Raw genomic sequence first — 24,680 nt, 5'->3', positions numbered from 1 at the left:
AAAGCACAAAAAGCCAGCGCCGCCTGTCGCTTATCAGCGGGCGAGGGGAAGGGCGGAGGGCCGGGGAAACAGCGGGCCCAGCGCCCGAGCTCCCGCCCGAGCGCCTTTTAAACTGCGTTTCTGCACCTCTCGCTCTGCGCCGCGGCGGCTGGAACCCGCGCGAGCCGCCTGGCCAATCCCCGCCGCGCTTCCTGCCGCCGCCGGCCAATGGCGGCGCGCGTTCTTGGGGCGTGCGCAGACGGGCCGCCCCCGCCCCCGCCCCAGCTTGTGTGTAGGCTCGGCGCGCTGCGGGTTCCCGGCTTGGCCGCACTTGCTCGCTAGTCGAGCGCTCCGGGCTTTTGTGTCCGAGTTCTGCGCCGTCCCGAGGCGCCGCTCCCGGCCAGGGAACCTGCCGCCGCGACCCCGAGGCGGAGGGCGCAACCCCGGGACCAGCTAGGCGAGCGCGGCGGCGGCGGCGGCGGCGGCGGCGGCGAGGGGCCGAGCCCGAGATGCCGGAGTTCCTGGAGGACCCTTCGGTCCTGACCAAAGACAAGTTGAAGAGCGAGTTGGTCGCCAACAATGTGACGCTCCCGGCCGGCGAGCAGCGCAAGGACGTGTACGTGCAGCTCTACCTGCAGCACCTCACGGCGCGCAACCGGCCGCCGCTCGCCGCGGGCGCCAACAGCAAAGGGCCGCCCGACTTCTCCAGCGACGAGGAGCGCGAGCCCACCCCGGTGCTGGGCTCCGGGGCCTCCGCGGGTCGCGGACGCGCCTCCGTCGGCAGGGTAAGGCCGCCCCGGGGCCGGGGAGCGTTGCTCGGCGGCGGGGGTCCTCGGCGCCAGCCCCCCCGCCTTGCCGTCCTGCTGCGCGGCCCGGTGCTGCAGGCCCGGCCCGGTCGGGAGCGGCTGTAGGCGCAGCCTTGGAGCCGTTTCCTAAAGCCCCGCACACGGGCTTGGCCCCGGCACGGGAGGTGAAGTTGGAGCGTTTTTCCCGCTTTAGTACCGAAGTGGCTCGCAACCGAGTCTCAGAGCGCTCCCTGGAGGGCAGTTAGCGACATGGTCATTTCTGCCCTCCCCCCCTTTTTTAAATAAAGGCATTCCCGCCTTTTTTATATTTTTTGCATATGGAGGGCTTTTTGAACTGTTTGTTTCCTTGGTTGTCTTGCTCCTTTTGCAGTCCGCAGACCCTGTTTTTAGTGGGTTGGCTTTACTGTGAATTGAATGCTTTACGCCGCATTTGAAAAAAGATAGTTCTCGTTGACATATTGGAGAATCCTAGTTAGGAAGAGTTTTGAGTTTGTCGTTTTAAGGTTTTGCTTGAGGAAGTAAAGAATCGGAGGCCAAAAAAAAAAAAGTTTATGGAGTACTGATGTATCCGTATTACAATTTGAAGCTTGAGACCAGTGAAATTTAAGTTGGGTTCCCGCAAATGTTTACCATTTTGCTTTTTTGTTGTTCTTTGGGTACATTTTAAATGGTGGTTTGTAGGTTTATAGTTAGTTAACAGAATTCAAGTCATTAAAAATTAGCTAAGTTTTTTTTTTGTTTTGTTTGTTTGTTTGTTTTTTGGTGTAACATAAAATCTTTGAGAGACACGGTGAATGTTTTTGGTTGGAATTGTTGCTATTGTTTACTGCTATAACCGAAAACGATTGAGACTTGCTTCTCGTTTTGGCGTGGGAATTGAACCCAAAGCCGCTTCTGCGCTAAGTATGTACTTGCGCGGAGCTACACCTCAAGTCAGTTGTTTCTATGGAAGTGTTACAGTGTTTTGTTGTTTAGCGTCAATTATTTTTTTTTTCTTCTGATTGCCCGAATGAGAGTGAAAGGCACGTCACGCACGTGTGGACTTAGATGAGAAAACTTTACTCTGGCCTTTCATTTCTCTAAATGTCCTAAATCTGGCAGGTAGCACTGTCGAGTAAGCACCAGTGTCGCGCGCATGTGATCCCAGCTGTCGAGATGTAAGCGGGGGTGGGGATCAGGAGTCCACGGCCATCCTCAGCAACTTGAGCTGTTGTCTAAAACCAAGTAGATACTGTCCAGCCTGTTATTGTCTTCATTTTTATTTTTTTATGCTCATTGGTGTTTCTCTTGCCTGTATAGCTGTGTGTGGGTGCCAGATCCCCTGGAACCAGAGTTAGGAACAGTTGTGAGCGTGGGTACAGGTGCTGGAAATTCAGCCCAAGTCCCCTGGAAGAGCACCTGGCCCTCTTAACTGATAAACTGCCTCTCCAGCTCACATTTTATTGTGTTGTTGAATTATCAAAATAATAGGTTCCATCTGAACTTTTCACTTAACTGTATATCTCCCACTGGCTACCTTACCTGCCTCATTCTCCCCTCACACTAGTTCGTTTTTACTCCCTTTAACTTTGTCATACATATTGCTTTTAATGTGGATTCTGCATATGAGAGAATTTTTGTCTTTTGAAGAGAAGTTGAGATAGAATCTCTTGTAACCCTGGCTGCTCTTGAATTCATTGTAGTCAAGGATGAGGTTGTCTGGCTCATAGTGGCTAATTTCACTTAACATAATGTCAGTTTCATCCATTCCACATATGACATGATTTTTGTTATTTAACTCCTTTGTGTATATATACATTTTCTTCAGTGACTCATTTGGTGGATATCTGGATGGATTCCATGTTTTTTGTGAGCTTACAGCCACTCTAGGGGCCTAGGGAAATGATGTGTCCTTCAAGCAGGAGAGCCTGATACCGCCACCCACATAGAAAGCTGGGCATTGCAGTGGAAGATATACTAGCAGAGCTTTGTGACTCAAATCTGTAATCCAGCATTCAAGATGCTGAGATGGGATCATAAGAGTTTGAGTCAGCCTGTACTGCATGGTGGGGCTCTCTCTAAATTCTCTAAGAGAATTGCAAATTTGTTTATGTCTAAGAAAAGTTTTTGAAGCTGGGGGAGGTGGCCCATGCCTTTACAGCACTTAGGGAGGCAGAGGTAGGTGGATCTCTGCAAGTTCGAGGCAGCCTGGTCTACAAAGTGAGGTTAGGACAGCGAAGGCTACACAGAAAAACTGTCTCAAAGAAGGGAAGGGGGAGCTGGAGAGATGGTTCAGCGGTTAAGAAGTCTAGAGTTCAGTTCCCAGCAACCACATGGTGGCTCACAGCCATCTGTAATGTGATCTGATGCCCTCTTCTGGCATTCAGGTGTACATGCAGGCAGCACTGGAGAAAGAGGGAGAGAGGGAGTATTAGTTTTTGAGACAGGGTTTTCCTATAACTGCCCTGGCTGTTCTGGGACTTTTTTTTTTTTTTTTTTTTTAAGACTGGCTGGCTGGCCTTGAACTCACAGAGATCCATTTACCTCTGTATCCCAAGTACTAGGACTAAAGGCATGGGTCACCACACCCACCTTAAGTGTATCTCTCCCTTATGTGTTTTTCTCTAACTTGTTCTTTTCTAATTGTATATGTATGGATGTTTTGCTTGCATATTGTATGCCCATCATGTATGTGTGCTCTCATTCCCCAAGGGGGCCAAAAGAGGACATCAGATCTGCTGGAACTGGGGTTAAAGGTGGTTGTGAGGCCTCCTAGTGGGTGCTGGGAACCAAACCTGGGTCCTTTGGAAGAGCAGCCAGTGCCCTTAACCACTGAGACCCTTACCATCAACTCTTTAAAGGTCGTACTTAAGTTAAAAAAAAAAAAAGCCATTTCAAACGGCATGTGGTGGGATAGGTCTTATTAAATCATCTAAGTGTTTGTCCAAGTGTATTAATGCTTTTTGGTTATAAAAATTAAGTCCCAATTCATCTGGTGGGGGCAGGAGAAGCAGGAGTTCAGCGTCATCTGCTACAAAGTAGGTTGAAGCTTTCATGATTACATACACAAGACTTTACCGCAAAGCAAAGCCAGTCCTGTTCGAGCCCATGTTTGAGTTCTTAATGTGTGCCGATTTTGTTTTCGACATTGTGTTTCTAGTGTAGCCCTACCTTAGCCTTCTGAGTGCCCACAATAAAATGTGAGCCACCAGGTGTGGTCTTAACCACTACAGATTGATTCTGCACAGCTATTATTTTTTGTTATTATCATTAACTTGTGCTGTTTCCTCATCCCAGCTCAACTTGCCTTTACATAAAGATCCTCCCCTTTTTTGAGCAGCTATTATGGGCCTAGGCTGTCCCTCAGGAATAGAGGGACAGTTAGAATGCTGTGTGCGCTGTGTTGATACCCAGCACTTTGCAGGGAGGCAGAGCACCTTCTGTATCCCATGGCATGCTATCTCCAAGGTAGCTTTCTATCGCAGGGGTTCTTTCTATGTGGGTCTCATAATTATAGGTCTGTATTCTCTATCTGCAGTATTTGAACATTTTTAAATGTATAGTTTTGATGGGACTCAGTGATACCAACTACTTGAAAAAATAATATTGGTAATCAGTACATGAATAAAGTGAGTTCTGATATAGGAATCTAAATTAACACTTAAGTTCAGCAGATCTCTTGAGAAAAATATCTTGAATTTCAGAAGAAATGTGACTGTTTGTATAAAATTATTCTCAAGTTTTTTCCTGCCTTGGTCTCTTAAATGCTAGATCACTGGCATGTGCAGTTAAAAAATAAATTGTTTCATATGTATCACCATCGCAGTATTCGACCTTGGATGCATATGATTGGTATAGTTTTTTGTGGGTGGGTTCCTTATTGTTAGGCTTTTAATCAAAAGCCTTGATACCAGTATTTTTAGGTGTTAAAATAATCTAGATAGTAGACGTAAAGAGTAAACGTTTGTGGGGCTTGCTTTTCGTTAGAGTGTGCAAAGCATGCAGGCTTACTGTTAGGGATCCAGTGGAGCATAGTGACCTTCTTGAGTACCTGTCAGGAGAGATCGTTCTGTTTTGTGCTAGGGGTTGAAGCCAGAGCTCCATGCATGCTTACTCATTTGGAATACATTTACTTACACAAATTCTTGTTATTATAGCCCAGGCTGGTATTAAACTTACCACCATCTTTTCAGGCTCCTTGTGCTGGGAGTTCGGGTATGCCCCTATGCCTGGGCTGCTGATGAAACCTGTGGCTGGCTTGTTGGTTTTTCCTCTTTTGTTTTGGGTTATTTTGAGAGGGTTTCCCACAGCTCAGAGTATAATACAGGACTGTGACCTTGAACTCCTGAGCCTCAACTGCCTTCACCTTCCAAGAGCTGGCATAAGTGATGTGCCTTTGTATTCAGTAACTTAACTACTTACGGTTTCTGATTTTTCCCCCCTTCCTTTCTTTAATTTCAGGCTAATGCAGTGCAGAGTTACTCTAATAGGAGTTTTCCGTGAAAGGGTGTATATGAAAGAGTTTTATAAGTAATGTCTGAATAAATGTCACTGGAGAACACAGTGAAGATTTACTAGATCAGTCAGGGCCTCGGTTTCCTCACTTTGTAATATGGAGATATTAATGTGTCTATCTCATAGGATTTTTAGGAATCTTTGGGGGGGGCTCAAAACAGGGTTTCTCTGTGTAGCCACTGGCTACTCTGAAATTCACTTCGTAGACCAGGCTGGCTTCAAACTGGGTATTTTTATTTTTCGCGATACCTGGCTTTTCTGGAACTCTGTGTAGATAAGATTGGCTTCCAACTCAAGATATCTCCCCTGCCTGTGCTTCTGCTTCTGCTGGGTTTAAAGGTGCATGCCACCGTGCCCGACTAAATTTTTAGGGCTCTTTAATTTAGCGTAAATAATGCCCTTAAAATGCAACTGGATGCATAGAGTATGTTTGGTGGAATGTTTTATGTTAGCTGGGTGTGCTAGCTCATGCTTCTGGTCCTAGAACTTAGGAGAGTGGCTGGGAGTTGATGGGTTTTACAACATTTAATAGCTCTTGCTGGTCTTGCAGAGAACTCAGGTTTGCTTCTTGGCACTGGCATGATTGCTCATAATTTGTAACTCCTTGTTCTGGAGAATCTGATGCCCTCTTGTGCCCTCCACAGGTACTGTATGTACATAGACTACACGGTACAAGGGGGCAAAAGCACTCATTAATAATTGTTGGCTTGAAGTTTGTGTTTTTTGTTTGTTTGTTTTCATTATGATTTTTTTATTTTTCAAGACAGGGTTTCTCTGTGTAGCCTTGGCTGTCCTGACCTCAACTTTGTAGACCAGGCTGCCCTTGAACTCACCACCTGCTTCTGCCTCCCTAAATTCTGGGGTTACAGGCATGAGCCACCGTACCTGGCAGCCTATGTTATTTATTTCAATGTCTGTTTTTCTGAGGGGAGTCTGGAATCCACAGCCTGCTAGACAAGCCCTCCACTATGGAGTTATTCACAGCTTCATCATGTCTAATAAGTTTTTATAATGGCTTAAATATTTCTTACTGAATTGCACTTTCAATTATTTGACAAAACAACTTAACTTCTCTTTTAGGCTTTGTTGTTGTTGTTGTATATGTGAGTGTTCTGCCTCCTTGTATGTTTCTGTTCCACTTGCCCAGTGAGCACTGGATGCTGGGGATCAAAGAACAGCTGGTGTTCTTAACCCATTTCTCTGGCCCTTTTGGTCTTGCTTTTGGTGCTTGGAATAAAAATTGATATTTTGCCTTTCTCAAGTTTTCTTATATACTGTTTTCAGATTACACAAACTATGTATTAAAAAATGCTAGCCCAACGGGAGGTAGGGTGGGATCAGGAGGGGAGGAGGGAGGGGCTTATGGGGGGATACAAAATGAATAAAGTGTAATTAATAATAATAATTAAAAAAGAGGAAAAAATGCTAGCCCAATATGACGAAGTTTATTGGGCCAGTCCTAGAGCAATTCCAGGACTCCAAAGAATCTGTAAGGTTCATATTAAATGTGATGTTCAATGTTAATTTATTTTACTTTGCTTTCATTTGCTTTTGGACACTTGACGCTATTACTGTTTCTTTAGTTAGGCAGGGCCTTGCACATGTCATCCAGGCACCCCACCACTGAGCCTACCCTCCGCCTCCAGCAGCAGTGTCTCTAATACTTAAGTTACTATGTATTAGGCTTGCACAGTCTACCCTTGTACTTCGAAAAGCCTTCAGATACTAGTTTTTAGTTTAATCAAGTTGTTGTGGCTAGTGTAACAATAAATCACCTTGTTGATTGCATAGAGAGTGTCATGTAAATGAATACTTTTCATGTAGAGGAGTTAACTGTACTTTATTTACAGAAAGCAACAAGGAAAACTGATAAACCCAGACTAGAAGATAAGGATGATGTAGATGTGACAGAGCTCTCTAATGAGGACCTTCTGGATCAGCTTGTGAAATACGGGGTGAATCCTGGTCCCATTGTGGGTAAGTCCATCAAGTCTCAGAGATCTTTTTCAAGAAGCAAGACCCCCAGATCATTAATGGTTAGAATTGGGGTCTTCGGGGACCGTTTGTCATTATTTATAAAACCAATCAATAATACTAGTTTCCTTAACTCTAAATAAAGAAGCTAAAATGAGAGTTTCAGGAGATAATATATAAAATTACCCATTGTTGATGTTGTCCGATTCAGTGGCCATTTCCTGTTATTCGGTAAGCTGTATGTATCTTATCTGGCAGTTGAAGAAAATATAGCCAAATCATCCGAATCAGTGAGTTACAGAAAGAATAATGAGGACAAATTAACTCAGTTCCTAACAGTTCCATTTCCTAATTAGCATTAAAAGATTTTTTTAAGTCTGTCTTGATACCCTAAAGAACAAACAACAAAAGGTATGCAAGAATTAAATAAATACTGTAAATCTATCATTTGCTTTTCTAGGTAACCCTGTGTTTCTGCCAAGTTGATTATGCTTTTTTTACAGAGTGTGGGCAAGAACCTCAAGATGGGAACACTCCAAACAGAACTTTAGGGTTGTACAAAAATTTGAACACTGGATGGAGATTGGGTGGTTTTGTTAGAGCAGTAGTTGGAAACAGTGATTTTGTTTTTTGTTTGTTTGAGTCTGGGTCTCACTGTGTATAGCCTGCCTAGCTTTGCACACCCTGGAGTTAAATGTGTGCTCTTCGTAGGCTACCAATAGACATTTAATATCTTTTGTAAAGTTCTAAGAGAGACACTAAAAAACACATATTACATTATGAAAATATGCCAAATTACGATAGTGTATCAATTGTCTTAAGACTACTTTTATCATTCCTGGATGAATATTGTTTATGAAAGATAGACCAGCTCTCACTCATATCACCTCCCAGAAATTAAGGAAAGATATATACAGTAATGTAAAATAGAAAATTAAGGATATTTGAGTGTGATTTACAGAATTTGACACCTATGCTTCAGTGAGGGTTTATAGGCATGTTGATCTTAGTGTTGTGAAGTATCATTTTTGTTCAAGGTTCCATCTGTTTCTTTTAAAAGATCTTTGGGGAACCTCGGAGATGAGTCAGCATTTAAGAGGACTAGCTGCTCTTCCTGAAGACCTATTTGATTCCTAGCACACATGTGGCTAAAAACTATCTATAACAGCATACAACACCCTCTTCTGGCCTACCAGGCACATGGATCACAGACATACAAGCCAGCAAAACACCCACTCACATAAATAATAGAGTCTTTTTTTTTTTTTTTTTTTTTTTTTTTTTTTAAAGATGTGGTCTTATATTAACATTCCAGAGGAGGAGCTCTTTTGGAAAAGAGTATTATTTATTATCTTTAATCACTTACTTTAGACATGGAAAGCATGTTGCTTAAAAACTGGTTTTCTGTAGGGCCTGGAAAAGATGGTCCCAGTTTAAAGAACCTGTACTGTTCTTGCCAAGGGCCTGGGTTTTGTTCCCAGAACTTACATAGGGTGCCTCACGATGGCTTGTAGCTCCAGCTGCAGGGGACCCAGCGCTTGTGGTCTCTAGGCACCCACATTCATTCATGTATACACACACATCACACACATATACATGACATCTATGTATTTTAATCTTTTAAAATACAGTTTCATGTCAATACTAATGGAACTTTTGCCTTCATATAGGAACAACCAGGAAGCTGTATGAGAAAAAGCTGTTGAAACTGAGGGAACAGGGAACAGAATCAAGATCTTCTACTCCTCTCCCAACAGTTTCTTCTTCAGAAAATACAAGACAGAATGGAAGTAACGACTCTGACAGATACAGTGACAATGACGAAGGTAAAATTTAAAGCAATATTGATAAGATATGAAATATAATATTCTGTATAAATAGTCACTTCACTTCTGCTTCAAATGAAATTTTTGTAAAGACAAAGTTCTCCTTTTCTTTCCTTATTATCAACACCTACAGAAGGAATCATTCATTTGATATTTTCTGATTCATTTTTTTATTTAAAGATCAGTGTAAATACATGCTGCTTTGTTTTTTTTTAAAGATTCAATATAAGTGATAGGCTGAGTCTTTTATGTGTTAATTTGTTCAGTGTTATGTCTTTTTGGACCTTATTATATGTTTATTCTTTATAATTAATATATACTGTTAACATTTAAATATGACATACTTTCTCTTCTCTATTGATAGGCAGATGAATTGTTTAAAAGATTTGGCTTACATAATTTGATTTCATGGCAGTTTTGACCACGATTTTAAGTATTTTTGAGACTAGAACAGGAAGGATATTCCTTTTTAAAATTTTAGAGTAAATGCAAAATTTGATCCTTAAAAAGTTTTAGCTCATAATTTGCTAATTTTATAAGTATTTAACTTGGTACCTTATACCAGATTGGTTGCTGAGAGTGTGAAGTATAGGGTCCTTTTCATCAACAGCACTATATTAGCAAGGAGGCAAAGAATAAGACCAGCACAAACCAGTCATGCTTAAACTTCCTGCCTCTTTTGCCTCTACAGGAAAGAAGAAAGAACACAAGAAAGTGAAGTCCACTAGGGATTTTGTTCCTTTTTCTGAACTTGCATCTACTCCCTCTGGTGGATTTTTTCAGGGTATTTCTTTTCCTGAAATCTCCACCCGTCCTCCTTTGGGCAGGACTGAAGCGCAGGCAGCTAAGAAAGTGCATGCTTCTAAGGGAGCCCCACCTAGGGAGCCTCTTACTGACACAGCCTTGCCTGGGAAGGGACAGGGGCAGAAGTTAGCCCCTGGACGGAATTTATGCATTCCTCCCGAGTCTAGCTATGATAGATGTGTAGAGAAAAGTTCTTCGCCATCTTCTCAGCATGAACTCACTGCCAGGTTGGCCTCTGCTGCAGCTTCTCCTTCACTGATAAGAGAAACCACCACTACTTACTGTAAAGACACAGTAGAAAATATTTACCGTGGCAGGAGAAGTAGAACTCAGCCATCGTGTACTGAGGGGCCAGATGTCTCAGATCAGTCAGTTCTCTCTAGTGAAAGAGAAGTACTGCAAGAGTCAGAGAGATCACAAGTCATTTCTCCACCACTCGCTCAGGCCATCAGAGATTATGTCAATTCTCTGTTAGTCCAAGGTGGAGTTGGCAGTTTGCCTGGGACTTCTAAATCTTTGCCCACACTGGATATAGAAAACATATGTAAGAGACTCAGCCAGTCAGACCATCAAGAATTTGAATCCCTGTCCCCTTCCCGGAAAGTTCATAGACTCAGTAAGAAGCCAGTAAAGGAAGGGGATTCAGGCTCATGTACGGCATTTCAGAGTATACCTGGATCCGAACATATGTCTTCTTTTGGCAAAAGCGTTGTCTCTCATTGTCTTACTACTTTAGGAATAGAAGTGCCTAAGCAACCACAACATGATCAAATAGATGCCTCCGAACCATCTTTCCCTCTCCATGAATCTATTTTAAAAGTAATCGAAGAGGAGTGGCAGCAAATTGATAGGCAGCTGCCTCCACTGGCGTGCAAATATCCAGTTTCTTCCAGCGAGGCAACACAGATATTATCCGTTCCAAAAGTAGATGAGGAAATCCTGGAATTGATTCCTGGAGCCACCCCACAAGCAGCCATTCGGGCATCCTCCACTGAGTCTTGTGATAAACATTTGGACTTAGCTCTCTGTAGATCTTATGAGGCTGCAGCATCAGCATTGCAGATTGCAGCCCACATGGCCTTCGTAGCTAAGTCTCTGCAAGCCAACATAAGTCAGGCCGCACAGATTATTAATTCAGATCCTAGTCATGCACACCAAGCACTTGAGATTCTGAACAGAACCTATGATGCGGCTTCGTATCTCTGTGATGCTGCATTTGATGAAGCAAGGATGTCTGCCCGTACCATGGGGTCTTCTACTATGGGTCGGCGCTGTCTGTGGCTGAAGGACTGTAAGATTAACGCAGCTTCTAAGACTAAACTGACTGCTGCCCCATTTAAAGGTGGAACATTGTTTGGAGGGGAAGTACCCCAAGTTATTAAAAAACGTAGAAGTAAATAGCAATAATATTAAGAACAAAGATAGAACCTTATCTTTGATTTGGAGAATTTATAAACCTTTCTAGGAATTTTAGCAACTTTTATGCCAGGATTTTCTTTTGAGTTCTTGCTAGTTCCCTAATAGAGCTAATTTCAAGGTGATAAGCTTCTACTCACCAAATTACAGTATAATTGCACCTATAGAAGCCCAGTACAGTTTAAGTTTCATAGATCACACTCATAAGTTTACAGTGTCCTGTTTTATATAACACTTTTACAACTCTTAACATATAAAAAGAATTCCAGCAACTAAAATAGCAGTAGAACCTCACTTTAGTAGTGCCATTCACATATTTCTTACCCTAGGTCAGAGGCACTAGAAACACTGAATTTTTAGTGTTTCTAAAAGGAATTTATTTTGGAAAGTCTAGTATATAAGGATGCCAAGTCTCCCAGCAATGAAATAGGCACACCGCCATTGGGATTTCCATCTGTTCAGCTTTATTCAGCTACTTATTTTCATTGACATAAGTCTCTTTTACCAAGAGGCCTTTTGTTGTTCACTCATTGCAAGAAATCTACAGGTGACCTTTTTGTAGCTTAATTTTTTTGTCACTCTTGGCTAAGTATCTACACAGTCTTAAAACTTTGTCCACATTCTTATTTATGACTTTTGTCTGCAACAAACTTCATAGATTATTGTAACTCTTGAAATGCCGGTACACACACTTTCTGATTCACAGATGTGTGTACAAGAACCAGAGGGAAAGGGGCTGCCTCAGTGGTAAGAAGTAAGTTTAATAAAAGAATTTAAGTCCAGAGATACTTTGTAAGCAAATTATAACATATAATACAACATGTATATACATATATACACACATATGTATATATGGACTTTTTTAGTAAAAAAAAAAAAAAAAGCAATGTACAGTTAATTGTACATTCTGATAGGGATGGTGGCCTGCAATTCCTGGGTCATACCACTGGATGGAACACATTTGAGGAACAAAGCTATGTGTGGAGATGTTCTGATACAGTCCATTCAACATGACTATTTTGTTAGATGAATAGGACATTAGAAGTATAGGGCTTTTTACCTTTTACATGTATTTAAAGGTGTGTTGTGCATCCTATGTGGTTAAGTCTCAAATCCAAATGCTAAAAGCAAACTTGAATTATTTTCTAAAAGCCTTAACTTTTATTATACCCCAGTGTCTGTGAAGCAATGTATGACCCTGTTTTTATTTGTATGGTTGTAAGGTAAGGTAGCTTGATTGTAGAGACATTATGGTAATAGTCTTAAACATAACCAAATACAGTCCCTTGAGTGTACGTGTCTACCACTATCATGTTTTTAGACTGCACAGTTCATCGCTGCAGCTTTGTTGTCTTCTAAAATGTACATGTATACATGTACCTGTTAAGTGCTCTGTGATTTCTTTAAAGCAATGTATTTCTGTAGAATGCTTCTACAAATTCAATAAAGTTGTTAAATTTGAACAGTTTTGTGTGGTCTCCAGAAACATGTTTTATGTGTGCTTTATTCTTGGAGTTATCAACAAGTTGAATATTTGTGGGTGAATGTGCCTTTTCCATTTCATCATTGAAACAGTCTAGTAATATGACTTGAAAATATTCTAGTTGTTATATGTCCTTTTCACTATTTGAGGACCATTTATTTAATTGGCCGTTAAAAATCTCAATTTGAACAAGGACTTAATTTGTAATAACATAGGCTATTTGTCTAAACAGTTTCTGCTTTATTAATAGTTTTTTTTTCTTTGCTCAGTCCTGTCTAAAGTTTCCTAGATTCTGAATTAAAAGAGAAAAAAAGATAGATTTTTATAATGCCAAGGAGTATTGATCTAATGACAGTATTGGGGATAGAGCTGGTTGCTTGGTTGTAATTGACCTGTTTGAACTACTTTGGTTAAAATTCTCTAGCATGGGGGGGGGCCAGGTATATTTGGACTATTAGGTTAGACTGGAAGGTCAGCAAGGCACAGAGCTATCTTGAGCAGTTTAAAAAGCATGGCAACATTAAATTTGTATTAAATTAAGCTTTAAGAATTGATTCTATTGTTTTTTTAGTAAGAAAGCAAATTTTTGGAACAGTTTTAACATTAAGAGACCTCATTATGTTACATTAACATCATTGGCGGTTAACATTCATTACTACATGATAGGAGCCACACAAAAACTTACCCCTTCCACGTGCAAAATTCTAATGTAATAGCTCACCTTTGCTCTCAGTAACATACCACATTTGTGTTGGTTTTTAGTGAAAAGCTCCAGAGGAACAGTTTGAATCCTCTTTTATTTTTAAGGTTATTCTAGGGGTGGGAAAAATAGAAAGAAAAAAAAGCAGGAGAAAATAATCAGATTAAACTGTGGGAAGGGATGAAAATGGACTGAGATTATAAAAGTGGAGGTCTGGGTTCTGTTTTCTGTAAAAGAGGGTTTGTTTAAGATAAATTTTGCCAAACAGTTTTGCTCTGTTGAGGTGAAGATAATCTGTGTACTAATGTGCCCAAAACCAGGGTTCCAAAGTAATATTGGTACAACATAACAAATAATGGTTTCTTCGATGTTGTTTCTAGACTCTAAAGTAGAGCTCAAGCTTGAGAAGAGAGAGCCACTAAAAGGCAGAGCAAAGACTCCAGTAACACTCAAGCAAAGAAGAATTGAGCACAATCAGGTACTTTTAGTTTTATGATCACCGTATACATGTGTGAGTCATCTGACCAGTACTCATTGTCTTGCATTTTTTGACCTTTGGTAAAGAGTTGGCACATACAGTCCAGCTCGCTCACTCACTCCATAAACTTAGTTTAATTGTTAAATGGTTTGGATGATACATACTTTGTGAGATCTGTCATTAAAATAGCCTGTGCTGTGTATCAAACCGTGCTAAGCAGTCTAGTGTTGGTCATGCTGCCTATTTTTAATTTTGGTGCAGCAGTTTTGAACCTGGGATCTCAAGTGTGCTAGGCCAGTGTATAATGGGACTCTTTGGACTACCACCAGGTGGAATAATGACGGAGACATCTGTTTGTTATGTAGCTCAGGCCTTAGGGTAAGCTAGTTCCATTTAGCTTGTGTAACTTAACTAGTTTATTCAAATCTACATTTGCCACATGGCCCGTTACCTCTCACTCAGTCCTGGTACGTCCTCCAGTGTCTGGCTGTTGAATCTCTTGCCTCTTAATTCTGTCTCTGGTTGGAAGTCCTGCCTTTCCTTTCCTACGTAGCTATAGGCTCTCACCTCATCATTAAACCAATTGGAAGGTGAGGGAGGCGTATGTTTATAAAATGCTAAGGCTGGTGATGCTTCATAAAAATAACAAGACCAGCAAAGGCCTGTACTCAACTCTCTGCTGGTACAGAAATGCGCATTTGAATAATAATACAGAGACAGCCTTCACACAAAGAACCCCAACACCAGCTTTCTACCAACATACACTCCATTGTGAGAGAGTTGCTTTAGAAGATTAAAAAAAAAACTTGATTCAGCTTCTTTGAAAATCAGGAAAATACTTTTATATTTGTCTTTGTGTCTAGCTTTCTGAATTTGAATTTACTTTTCTTTTTCATTTGTAGCTTTTTCTTTCACTTTGAAGCTAATATGTTACATTATTTAAGATGAAAACTTTGCTTTTTTTGTTGGGGCATGGGAAGTACAAGATAGTTTCCAAAAGGAAAATGGGGAGAAAATAAGCATAAAGTATTAACAAATAGATTACAGAGGAAAATTACTGGCTCTAATTTGGGCTTGATAACCAAGATTCTTTTCCTCATCTATTCTTTAGCTAGAAAATGTGTTACTTTGTTACTAATCTATCTTTTCCATGTTCAGTGCCTCTGATTTCTGTGGTGATTTTGAAACAGTATTTCACAATGAAGCCCTTGGCTGTCCTAGACCTTGCTTTGTAGACCAGGCTGGCCTTTAATTTGTAAAACGTGAGCTTCCTAAGAGATGGGATTAGAGATGTACACTACCAGGCCGTGATTCCTTTCTTTTGTGTGGTTGGAATGGAGAGGAATGTGCATGTACTGCTCCCAGCCCTTTTGCCTGTTTCTCTCAGATGCTGGGGTTATAGGACTGTACCACCATTCCTGGGCAGAAACTGTTGGAATCTGAATTAGTCTACACTAATTCCACTAAAGCTGCTTTTTCCATTTTGTGACCATAATTAATCATGACAATATTTCCTACATTCTGGAGGTGGTAGGTTGTTTCAAATGTTTCATTTGTTTCTTTATATCCTATATAATCTAGTTTACAGGGGATTGATTGTGTGTGACAGTGAAGTAGGCTTTTTTTTTTTTGTCACAATAAAATGTTTGATGTCAGTGCTAGAGTAGCATTGTTGACAGTATAGTTGAACTGTGGCTACTTTATGTATTATACAGTAGTTGGGGACTACCGTATGGGACAGCATAGACCTAAAGGATTGGTCTGAATTTAGATTCAGCTTCTTTGACAAGAATACTTCATGATGTTATAGCTTTCCTATTGATCATTTCAGGAAACTCTTAAGTTTTCTTTAAAAAGAAATATTAAAATTAGTTAACAATAGCTCAGATGTTGAAAGGTGATAGAAATTCTTGAGTCCTGAGTGCTGGGATTAAAAGTGTGTACCACCACTACTCAATTTATGCTATAATTTGTATACTCATGATCAATTGTAATACAGTCATTCCCCCATCCTACCCAAAGCCTGCAGCACCCCATACAATCACTTTACTACTGGCCCCCATTCCCGAACAAATAGGAGGGGTCTAGAGTCTCATTACCTTGTCTCTCTTCTTTCCTCTGTCTTTAAGGCTGTTAAATGCAGGTCAGTGTATTTTTCTCATTTGTGTCACTAGGTTATAAAGTAAAAGAGTGTGCTCAAGATCCTTGCTTTTTCTAAGCAGTAGTTTAATGTACCGCTGGAGTTCTATGGACAGGATTGATTCACTGCCCCCAAGTTTTACTTTATCTTTTCTTTTTGGAAGTACTTGTTTATATTTGCTTCTTTCCTCCTTTACATGAGGCATCCCTTCCTTTCTGTCCTAGAGTTCACTCCCAAATCAAAATGTTTTGCTTGCCCCCATTCCTTATGCAGCTACATCAAGCATATTGAGATTTGTGGATTTGCTATAATTTATTCAGGTGCTGTCCTTTTGATGAATGTGTAAGTTGTTTTCACTTATGAACTGTTTTTGCAAAAAACAAGCAGCCTTTTATAGGTAGTATTTTGTCTTTGTCAGTTTGCTGATGACAAAGTGAAAGTGCTTTATGATTATTTTAATAGTTCGTTACCAAATGTTTTTGCATCACAGCAACACTGACAGAGTTCTGTTCTCTACTGGAGTAATACAAGTTAGTGTGACTATCTGTTGATCATGCTTTACCTAAGTGTGGACAGTTAATGCTCTAGAGTAATAGCTTTTTACTCTAATTTGGTGTTTATATATTCATTTCCCTTCCTCTCCCTCCCTCCCTCTGTCGCCTTCTGTCCTGAGAACCAAATCCAGGAACTCTTACACGCCAGGTACCTACTTTGAGAAAGAGTCTTATGTAACCTAGGCTAGCCTCAGGCTCCTCATCTTACTTCCTCAGCATCCTGTGGTTTACATGTGTGTGCCACCATGCCAGACTTGTTTATGTCTTACTGTAAAGTAGTTTTGTGCAGGGTTTTTTTTGTTTTGTTTTTGTTCAGAGCTTAGATTTTTTTTTTAGAAGGAATTAGTAGCCTTTGATAGCCGACTTATTCCTCATGAAGCGACTTTGTCAATTCAAAGCATAAAGCACTCACATTATATATATGCTTTATATATATGCTAGTGTGCTAGTCCTCTGTGTAATTGTTTGGATCATCTTCTAAATTCTGCCATGGAATGGTAACTATTTTTATTCATATTCTCAAAGTCAGTTGCTGTGAGTGGTGATATGTGCTTACAGCTGTAGCACTACTACAGGCACAGGAGGATGGTGAGCTGGAGGCTGAGGCTGTGTCCTCTGTTGACATTCTCGGGAATTTGACTGTTGATAGGATTTTATTCTGTTCATATATTGAATGGCTTATTTATATAATGTGTCTTTGACGTTAATTTTACGTTCAGCAGAGATTTCCTAACTAATATCAGGATAAGGAACCCTGAGATTCAGATTCGGAGTCAAAAAAATCTTACGATGCTGGTGCTGAGAAGTGGCTTGGTGCTTGAGAGCTATTGCAAGGACTTAGGCTGGGTGCTCAGACCCCCATCATGGCTCACAGCTGCTTGCAACTCCTGCCCCGGGGACCAACACTCTCTTATAGCCCCTGATACATGTTTCTCTAAAAATAAACTTGCCGGGCAGTGGTATCACACACCTTTAATCCCAGCACTTGGGAGACAGAGGCAGGCCAGTCTCTGAGTTCAAGGATAGTCTGGTCTATAGAGCAAGTTCCAGGACAGCCAAGATTGCAGAGATAAACCCTTTCTCAATAAAAACAAAACAGTCAAAATAAAAATAAGCATGAAATTGGATTGGGGTGCTGTTTTTTGCCGTTGTAGGGGTTGGGTGATGGTGCTGCTAGCAAATCATCAGGCTTACCAGAGGGTCGGAGTTTTAAAAAATAGCTCTATAGGCTTCATAGGTGTTTCTTATGTGGTGCTAGGGACGGAACATGGCATTTCCTATGCTATGGCCTCAACCCTGATTTACTTTTTTTTTTTTTTTTTAAGTCAGTCTCATTATGTACCCTAAGTTGTCCTAGAACCTGTGGCAGTCCTCTTCCTTCTGTCTCCCTGAAGCAAGGACAAGTGTTGTGCCACTGTGCTTAACACTGAAGTGCTTTTGAGGGGGAAAGTTGAGGGTTTTTTTTCCCCCTCTCAGAGAGAACTTAACTTGGGGCTGGACAGTAGTAGCTCTCTGCTTTGTGGTGGTGGGGGGGGAATATAATTAAAATTCAACAGTAACTTGTTAGGGGCCAGAATTCCAGCCTAATTGTTTTCTAAGGGCACTTAGGAAATTTTGAGTTTGAGGAGAGGATTGATTTATAATTTATCCTTCTTTCTGTCTTTGTTTTTAAGGGACAAATACGATGTGTATAAATCATAGTCAATCTAGTTTTTGTTTAAGCAAAGAGATACAGCTACAGTGCTAGGGTCAGTTACCAAATTGCAAGTCACAGGAGAAGCCAGTGTGAGCTGTAAATACTCTAACTAGACTTTTATTTATTTTGTTATCCTTTGCTGATGAGTACAGAGCAGCAAAGTCACTACTTTAGAAATATTTTGAGGGCATAGCATTGTTGTAATCGCTGGCATTTAGAGAGCTCTTAGTTTCTCGGTATGCTAACATAGTCATTACTAAGGAGTTTGTGTTAGAATATGACTTTTTAACGTGTCAATGCTTGACTAGAGCTATTCTCAAGCTGGAGTAACTGAGACTGAATGGACAAGTGGATCTTCAAAAGGCGGACCTCTGCAGGCATTAACTAGGGAGTCTACGAGAGGGGCGAGAAGAACTCCGAGAAGAAGGGTGATGCAAGGCTTATTGCTTAGACTTGGGTTTTCAGATTGGTAGGGTTTTAGTGATTATTTTACATTTATTGTCTTTGTTCTGTTTTCAAACTAACAGGTGGAAACATCACAGCATTTTCGTATAGATGGTGCAGTAATTTCAGAGAGTACTCCCATAGCTGAAACTATAAAGGCGTCAAGCAACGAATCCTTAGTAAATATGTTTCATAAACTATCTAAGTGCTGTTCTTTGTAATTACCCCTTAGTTGGAATTTGGGAGGTGGTGAATTTTGGCAATTTGAAAATCTGTATTATATTTTAAACTAATTTTCTCGAAGTTTGTGGATCTTAGAATATTTGAATATAGCTGTTTACAAATGAATTTAATTCATTGCACAAGAATCCTAAATACTGTGAAGATAATTTTTATCAAATATTTGAATAATTCTGAGGGCTCACATGTGAAGCACTGAATGTGTTTCTAGATCCCATTACCTAAGTTTTTATTAGGGGAAAATCAGATAATTACAGAAGTGGATTATCTTCCTTTTTTCTTTTCTTTTTTTTTTTTTTTTTCATTTTAATGTCTTTGCTATGTTTGGATAATTCTGAGTCTGAATAATTTGAATCTTGGCAGGTTGTCAATAGGTTGACTGGAAATTTCAAGCATGCATCTTCTATTCTGCCAATCACTGAATTCTCAGACATAACCAGAAGAACACCAAAGAAACCATTGACGAGAGCTGAAGTAAATGGATATGATTTAGCCCACTGCTATCATTCATCTTTCAGATTTTTTTTTAAGTGGGAGGGGACAGACCTTTACTGGGAGGTTTATGTATCTATTTGTGTGCATATATGGTTTAAAGACTAAGTTGTGAAGATGGAAAATAATATAGTATGGCATGCTAATAATACTATGCTCTTGCTGTGTGGCTCTTTTGCAGGGGTGTTCATGTGCTGCTTATAATATGTTCTTTTTGTCATGGGTCCAAGTTTAAAATGCTACTTGGGCTGTGAAGGAAGCTGCACTTGTTGAAAAGTCAAATGATAACTTTCAAGTATTTTTGTGTGGTAAACTCCTGTGTAACTGATCTTTAAAATGCTGGCTGCATGGCTCATTAATCTTTAGCATAGGAGATGATTGTTTTTGTTGTTTGTTTGTTTGTTTGTTTGTTTTTAAGTTGGAATGGTCTAATTGATGGCATCTTCTATATTTAATCATTCATATATCACAGAATTCCTAGCAGGAAGAAACAGTGCACTCTTGATTTGAAACATGGGGATTCAGTGAGGGAATTGACAAGCCTTGTTAAGTTTCCGGGTGCTTCCCCCCCTTGTATGTGTGGCAATTTCCCTTCTAATACTACATTAAGATACTATTATGTTCCAGGGCCCGGAGAGCTGGCTCAGTGGTTAAGAGCACTCTCTCCCTGCTCTTCTGAAGAGCCTGAGTTCAATTCCCAGCACCCACTCAGAACTGTCTGATGCCATTTTCTGGAGTGCAGATGTACATTGACAAGTATCCCTATACACAAAATAATTAAACATAAAAACTTTATTTAAAAAAAAAAAAAAGATGCTGTTCCAGTGATGAAATTTGAAGAATCTTGGAGCCTTGTGAATACCTAGATAATACCAAAACTAGGCCAGATGAGAGGCATTTGTTTTAATTATTGCCTGTTTGTACTAAATTGTAACTTGTGGCTGTTTCTTTTGTTTCTTCCTAGGTGGGAGAAAAAACAGAGGAAAGAAGAGTAGAAAGAGATATTCTTAAGGAAATGTTCCCCTTTGAGGCATCTACCCCAACAGGAATTAGGTACTTGGATACATTGAATCAAGTGTAAATATTCTTCATCACAACATTATTGTAGCTTTGTTCTCAGAATCTAGTGGTTCTTTCTCAGTACTTCCTCTGTGATGCAGGGGTTCACATCTATGAAAATTGAATTATAACCCTTTTGGGGACAAATTGACATGGTTTGGTAGTAAGTACTTGAGATCAAATCCAGGGCATCATACATATTTGGAAAGCTTCCTACCATTAAGTCAGATATGAACACGTTCCTCTACTTATATTAAATTGTATATATTTTGTGTGTTCATGTTTATTTATGGAAGCCAGAGGTAGGTGTCAAGTGACTTCCTCTGTTGCTCCTCGCATACTATTTTGAGACAGTACCTTTCATTATAATCTGTTGATGTGGCTAGAATAGCTAATCCACAGAGCCATCTCCTCGGCCCCTCCTTCCTGTATTTTGAAACAGGGTCACTCACTAAACCTAAAACTTACCAGTTCGGCTAGATTAGCTGGCCAGCAAGCTCCCAGCAACCCTCCTGTCTTCTGCCTACCTGCAGGCGAACATCGCTGCCTAGTCCAGTTAATTATCAGTCAATAATATGTGCTCCAGGGGCCAACTATTGGAGCTGGTTCTCCTGCTTCACCCTGGGTTCTGAGACTTGAGCTCAGAATGTCAAGCTGGTTGACAAGCAGTGAATGCTCTTTGGTTTTTTGAGACAGGATTTCTCTGTGTAGCCTTTGGGACTGACTTTGTAAACCAGACTGGCCTGGTCTACACAGAGATTCTACACAGAGAACTCAGAAATTCCCCTGCTTCTGCCTCCTGAGTGCTGGGATTGCTGACGATGCTTCTCACTGGCTGAGTCATTTGACTATATACATACATGCTTATGTGCACTGGGAATTGAACTTGGGTCCTTATTAAACGGCAGACACTTTGTTGACCAAGCTGTTGTCCTAGTTCTGTCTGGTCTCATATAGCCCAGGTTGTCCTTGAACTCATTGTGTTGCTGAGGCTGACTTTAAACCCTTGATCCTGGTGCTTTCATCTAAATGCTTAGATTACAGGCATATGCTGCCAGCCAGGTTTTGTTTCTGTACATAGGTGCCCATTTTGAATCTAGATAGATCCAATGAAGGTCAGAGATGGTTTCTCCTTGCATATAGCTTCTTGCGTCATTAGGCTTGGTGGCAAGTGCCTTGCCTCACAGAGCTGTCTCACCTCTGCCAGCTCTGGGATTTTGGTTTTTGTTTTGTTTTGAGATAAGGACTCAAGTAACCAAGCTGACCTTAGATTTACTGTTTAAACAAGGCCGATCGTAAGCTCCTGACCCTCTTCCCAAGTGCTGGGATCACAGGCACATAGTACCATATTCAGCTTCAATTTTCCATAGCTGAAAAATTATGGCCAAAACCTTTCAAAAGCGTTTTAAGAGTGCGTTTATCCAGTTTTGTTTTGTTTTTGTTTTCAAGACAGTTTCTCTGTGTAGCCTTGGCTGTCCTGGAACTTACTCTGTACACCAGGCTGGCCTCAAACTCACAGAGATACACCTGCCTCTGCTTCCGAGTGCTAGGATTAAAATTTATCCATGTTTTAAATATAACTTTATAATAACTGATGCAGCTAACCTTTTTGTTCAGGGTTTTTTGAAACAGGGTTTCTCTGTAGCAGTCCTGGCTGTTCTGGAACTTGCTCTGTAGACCAGGCTAGCCTCAAACTGAGAGCTCTGCCCACTTCTGCCTCCAGAGTGCTGGGGTCAAAGGCATGCACCACCTAGGTACCTGGAGATACAGCTCTGGGTGGTAGGAACCAAACTCTTACTTACCTCCTACTTACCTCCCATCACCACCATGGAAAAAAAAAGAAAATACAGAAAAGGTCCTTTTATGTGCCAGTTTCCTGCCACTGCTTCCTGCAGTGTTTAGAAGTCACAGTACCATTGACCTGAGGAATAACTGTCCGAAACTCTTTTGCTTTGAACAGTGCTAGCTGCCGCAGACCAATCAAAGGGGCTGCAGGACGGCCGCTGGAGCACGGTGACTTCAGGATGGAAGAATCGTTCTCCTCTAAATATGTCCCTAAGTACATGCCCTTAGCGGATGTGAAGTCGGAAAAGACAAGGAAGGGCCGCCTCGTGCCCATGTGGATAAAAGTGTTCCTGTTTGTTCTTGTAGCAGTGTTTCTGTTTTTGGTCTATCAAGCTATGGAAACCAACCAAGGGAACCCCTTCTCTAAATTTCTTCCAAAGAATAAGACATCCGACTGAAGAAATTACTTTGGCACATTCAGCTTGATCTCCTGTTTTTAATAACTGTGTAGAAAAACATTTGTGTCCACTTGTTGACTGAAGAACCAGAATTGTGATTTCACCTCAATAAAGTTAGTACTGCATTGAAAAGCAAACAAGATGCATACATGGACCTCATTTCAATACTTTGGACTTTGGAGATCATATTGTGCCATAATGAAAAATTTTTTTAGCTCTGGAACTTTTTTTGTAGGCTTTATTTTTTTAATGTGGACATCTTATTTCACTTTTGGGGGAAAATGCATTGTTTTGTGTATTTCAAAAATAAGGCAAAAAATGGTGATGTAATGTGAAGCTACACATTAAATACTTGGAATTCTTACAGAAAAGATTTATGACTATTCTCTACTGAGTAAAAATATTACAAATGTGAATGAAGTTCAGTAAGAGAAATGGTCATGCAGCTGTGCTTCCTGTACTGCAGCGGTTTGTTGGTCATGGAATGTACAGCAGTAAGCTTCTGTGGCCTCTGTTAATGGTGGTGTTACTGTTGCAGCCTATCATACTACTTTCTAGATTATTTTTTTCATATCATTGAAGTCCTGCTTCATTAAAACTGTTTAAGTGTGTTTGATTTTCCACAGGGATCCTCTAGGGTGACATCGATACATGTTTTAGGGAATTATTAGCTGGCTATACATGTTTGAAAGAGCTGTAAGCTAGTTAAAAGACTGTCACCAGAACCTTGTACTTTTTATTTACTGCAAAGCATTTATCCTGTCAATCCAGCTTTTTATGAAAATATTTTTTAGATAAATAAGTGTGGGAGTTATTTGTTTAGAAGCTAAGCACTGGTCCTCTGTTTCATTTGGATTTGTTGTTTTTCATTGTCTTCTATTCCCAGTACCACCGAAGGTGTTTTTGTTTTTGGACCAGGGAATTTTGGTTTTGGTTAAGAGGCAGTGTTGAGGTTTTTGTTTGTCTTAACCATATAATTCCTGATGTAATTTGATTTAAAAGTATAACAGACTTTTAAATCACATACACAGTACCTAATATCTAATTTGTAACAAGGTGGGCATTATGATTTTGTATACTCTTAAAATGATTAACAGTATCCGCATGATTGTCTTATCTTTTAGCTGAAATTTACCTCATGTATGGCATAGATGAAATTGCAGCAAATTTAAATTTTAGTAAAAATCAAGTAAAACATAAAAATTTTAAATCACTTAAGTTGCAATTTTACAGTCATTGACCATAAAGCACACTAAAAATGTAAATTATTTTTAATAACATCCAAAATGTAAAGATAATTTTAATTTTTACAAAGGAGGAAGCCGAAGATGAATATTTAGATCAGCACATAATTTTGAATTAGCTATTATTGTATTTAGATTTTAGATATTTTGTAGACATTTCAAGTAAACTCTTGCCATTGAAACCAGAACATGCAGGTCTGGTCTTTCAGGGCATGTGGGAAACTGGCTTAGATCTGAAGAGCTTGCCTCTCTTGAGAAAAAGTCTCTTTTGCAGTGGACCATAGAGAGGCCATGCTTTACCCAATTTTTCCACCATAAGATAATAGCCATCTTTCTTCCTTTGTTTTTAGACATTGCTTCTTCTATTGCTTTCAGTCTTTTGTTTATAATAAAAAAATTGTGAGAAGCCCCATTTAATGTTTAAAAATAGGGGGAGATAAATCAGACTTCTCATATATGTAAGGTCAGTAAAACGTGTTCTTGGTCTTTTGTGTGTGTCTGTTTTATTCCGCTAGAGTAAATGTGTCCTTGTATTAAATGCAAAGCATTTATTAATTCATAGTTGTAGACTTTACAATATAATTCAATAATAAAGTAATTAACCCCTA

The 24,680-nt window shown here is 40.2% G+C and overlaps 1 protein-coding gene across 5 annotated transcripts; it reads left to right on the top strand.

The window, feature by feature from the left end:
* Window positions 1–284: 284 nt before the first annotated feature.
* On the top strand, window positions 285–24,680 carry Tmpo (thymopoietin). Of its 5 annotated transcripts, XM_055627806.1 has the most exons (9): window positions 404–764; window positions 7,130–7,256; window positions 8,924–9,079; window positions 13,863–13,960; window positions 18,659–18,778; window positions 18,878–18,973; window positions 19,398–19,508; window positions 20,491–20,579; window positions 22,546–24,680. In XM_055627806.1, the coding sequence occupies exons 1-9, from the start codon at window positions 489–491 to the stop codon at window positions 22,826–22,828; spliced, it is 1,356 nt and encodes a 451-aa protein (XP_055483781.1). In that variant the 5' UTR covers window positions 404–488; the 3' UTR covers window positions 22,829–24,680. The 5 variants fall into 5 exon arrangements, with proteins under 5 accessions (XP_055483784.1, XP_055483780.1, XP_055483781.1 ...); XM_055627807.1 differs by lacking the exon at window positions 18,659–18,778; XM_055627808.1 differs by lacking the exons at window positions 18,659–18,778; window positions 18,878–18,973.

Source organism: Psammomys obesus, unplaced genomic scaffold (assembly GCF_907164565.1).
Source record: "Psammomys obesus unplaced genomic scaffold, mPsaObe1.curated_primary_1811, whole genome shotgun sequence".
Classification (NCBI taxonomy): Eukaryota; Metazoa; Chordata; class Mammalia; order Rodentia; family Muridae; genus Psammomys; species Psammomys obesus.
This window is presented reverse-complemented; position numbering and strand designations above follow the sequence as displayed.

Coding starts and splice junctions, on each gene's coding strand:
- Tmpo (XM_055627805.1), top strand. CDS start 489: ATGCCGGAGTTCCTGGAGGACCCTTCGGTCCTGACCAAAGACAAGTTG. Junction 765..7,129: donor GACGCGCCTCCGTCGGCAGG/GTAAGGCCGCCC, acceptor CTTTATTTACAG/AAAGCAACAAGGAAAACTGA. Junction 7,257..8,923: donor GAATCCTGGTCCCATTGTGG/GTAAGTCCATCA, acceptor GCCTTCATATAG/GAACAACCAGGAAGCTGTAT.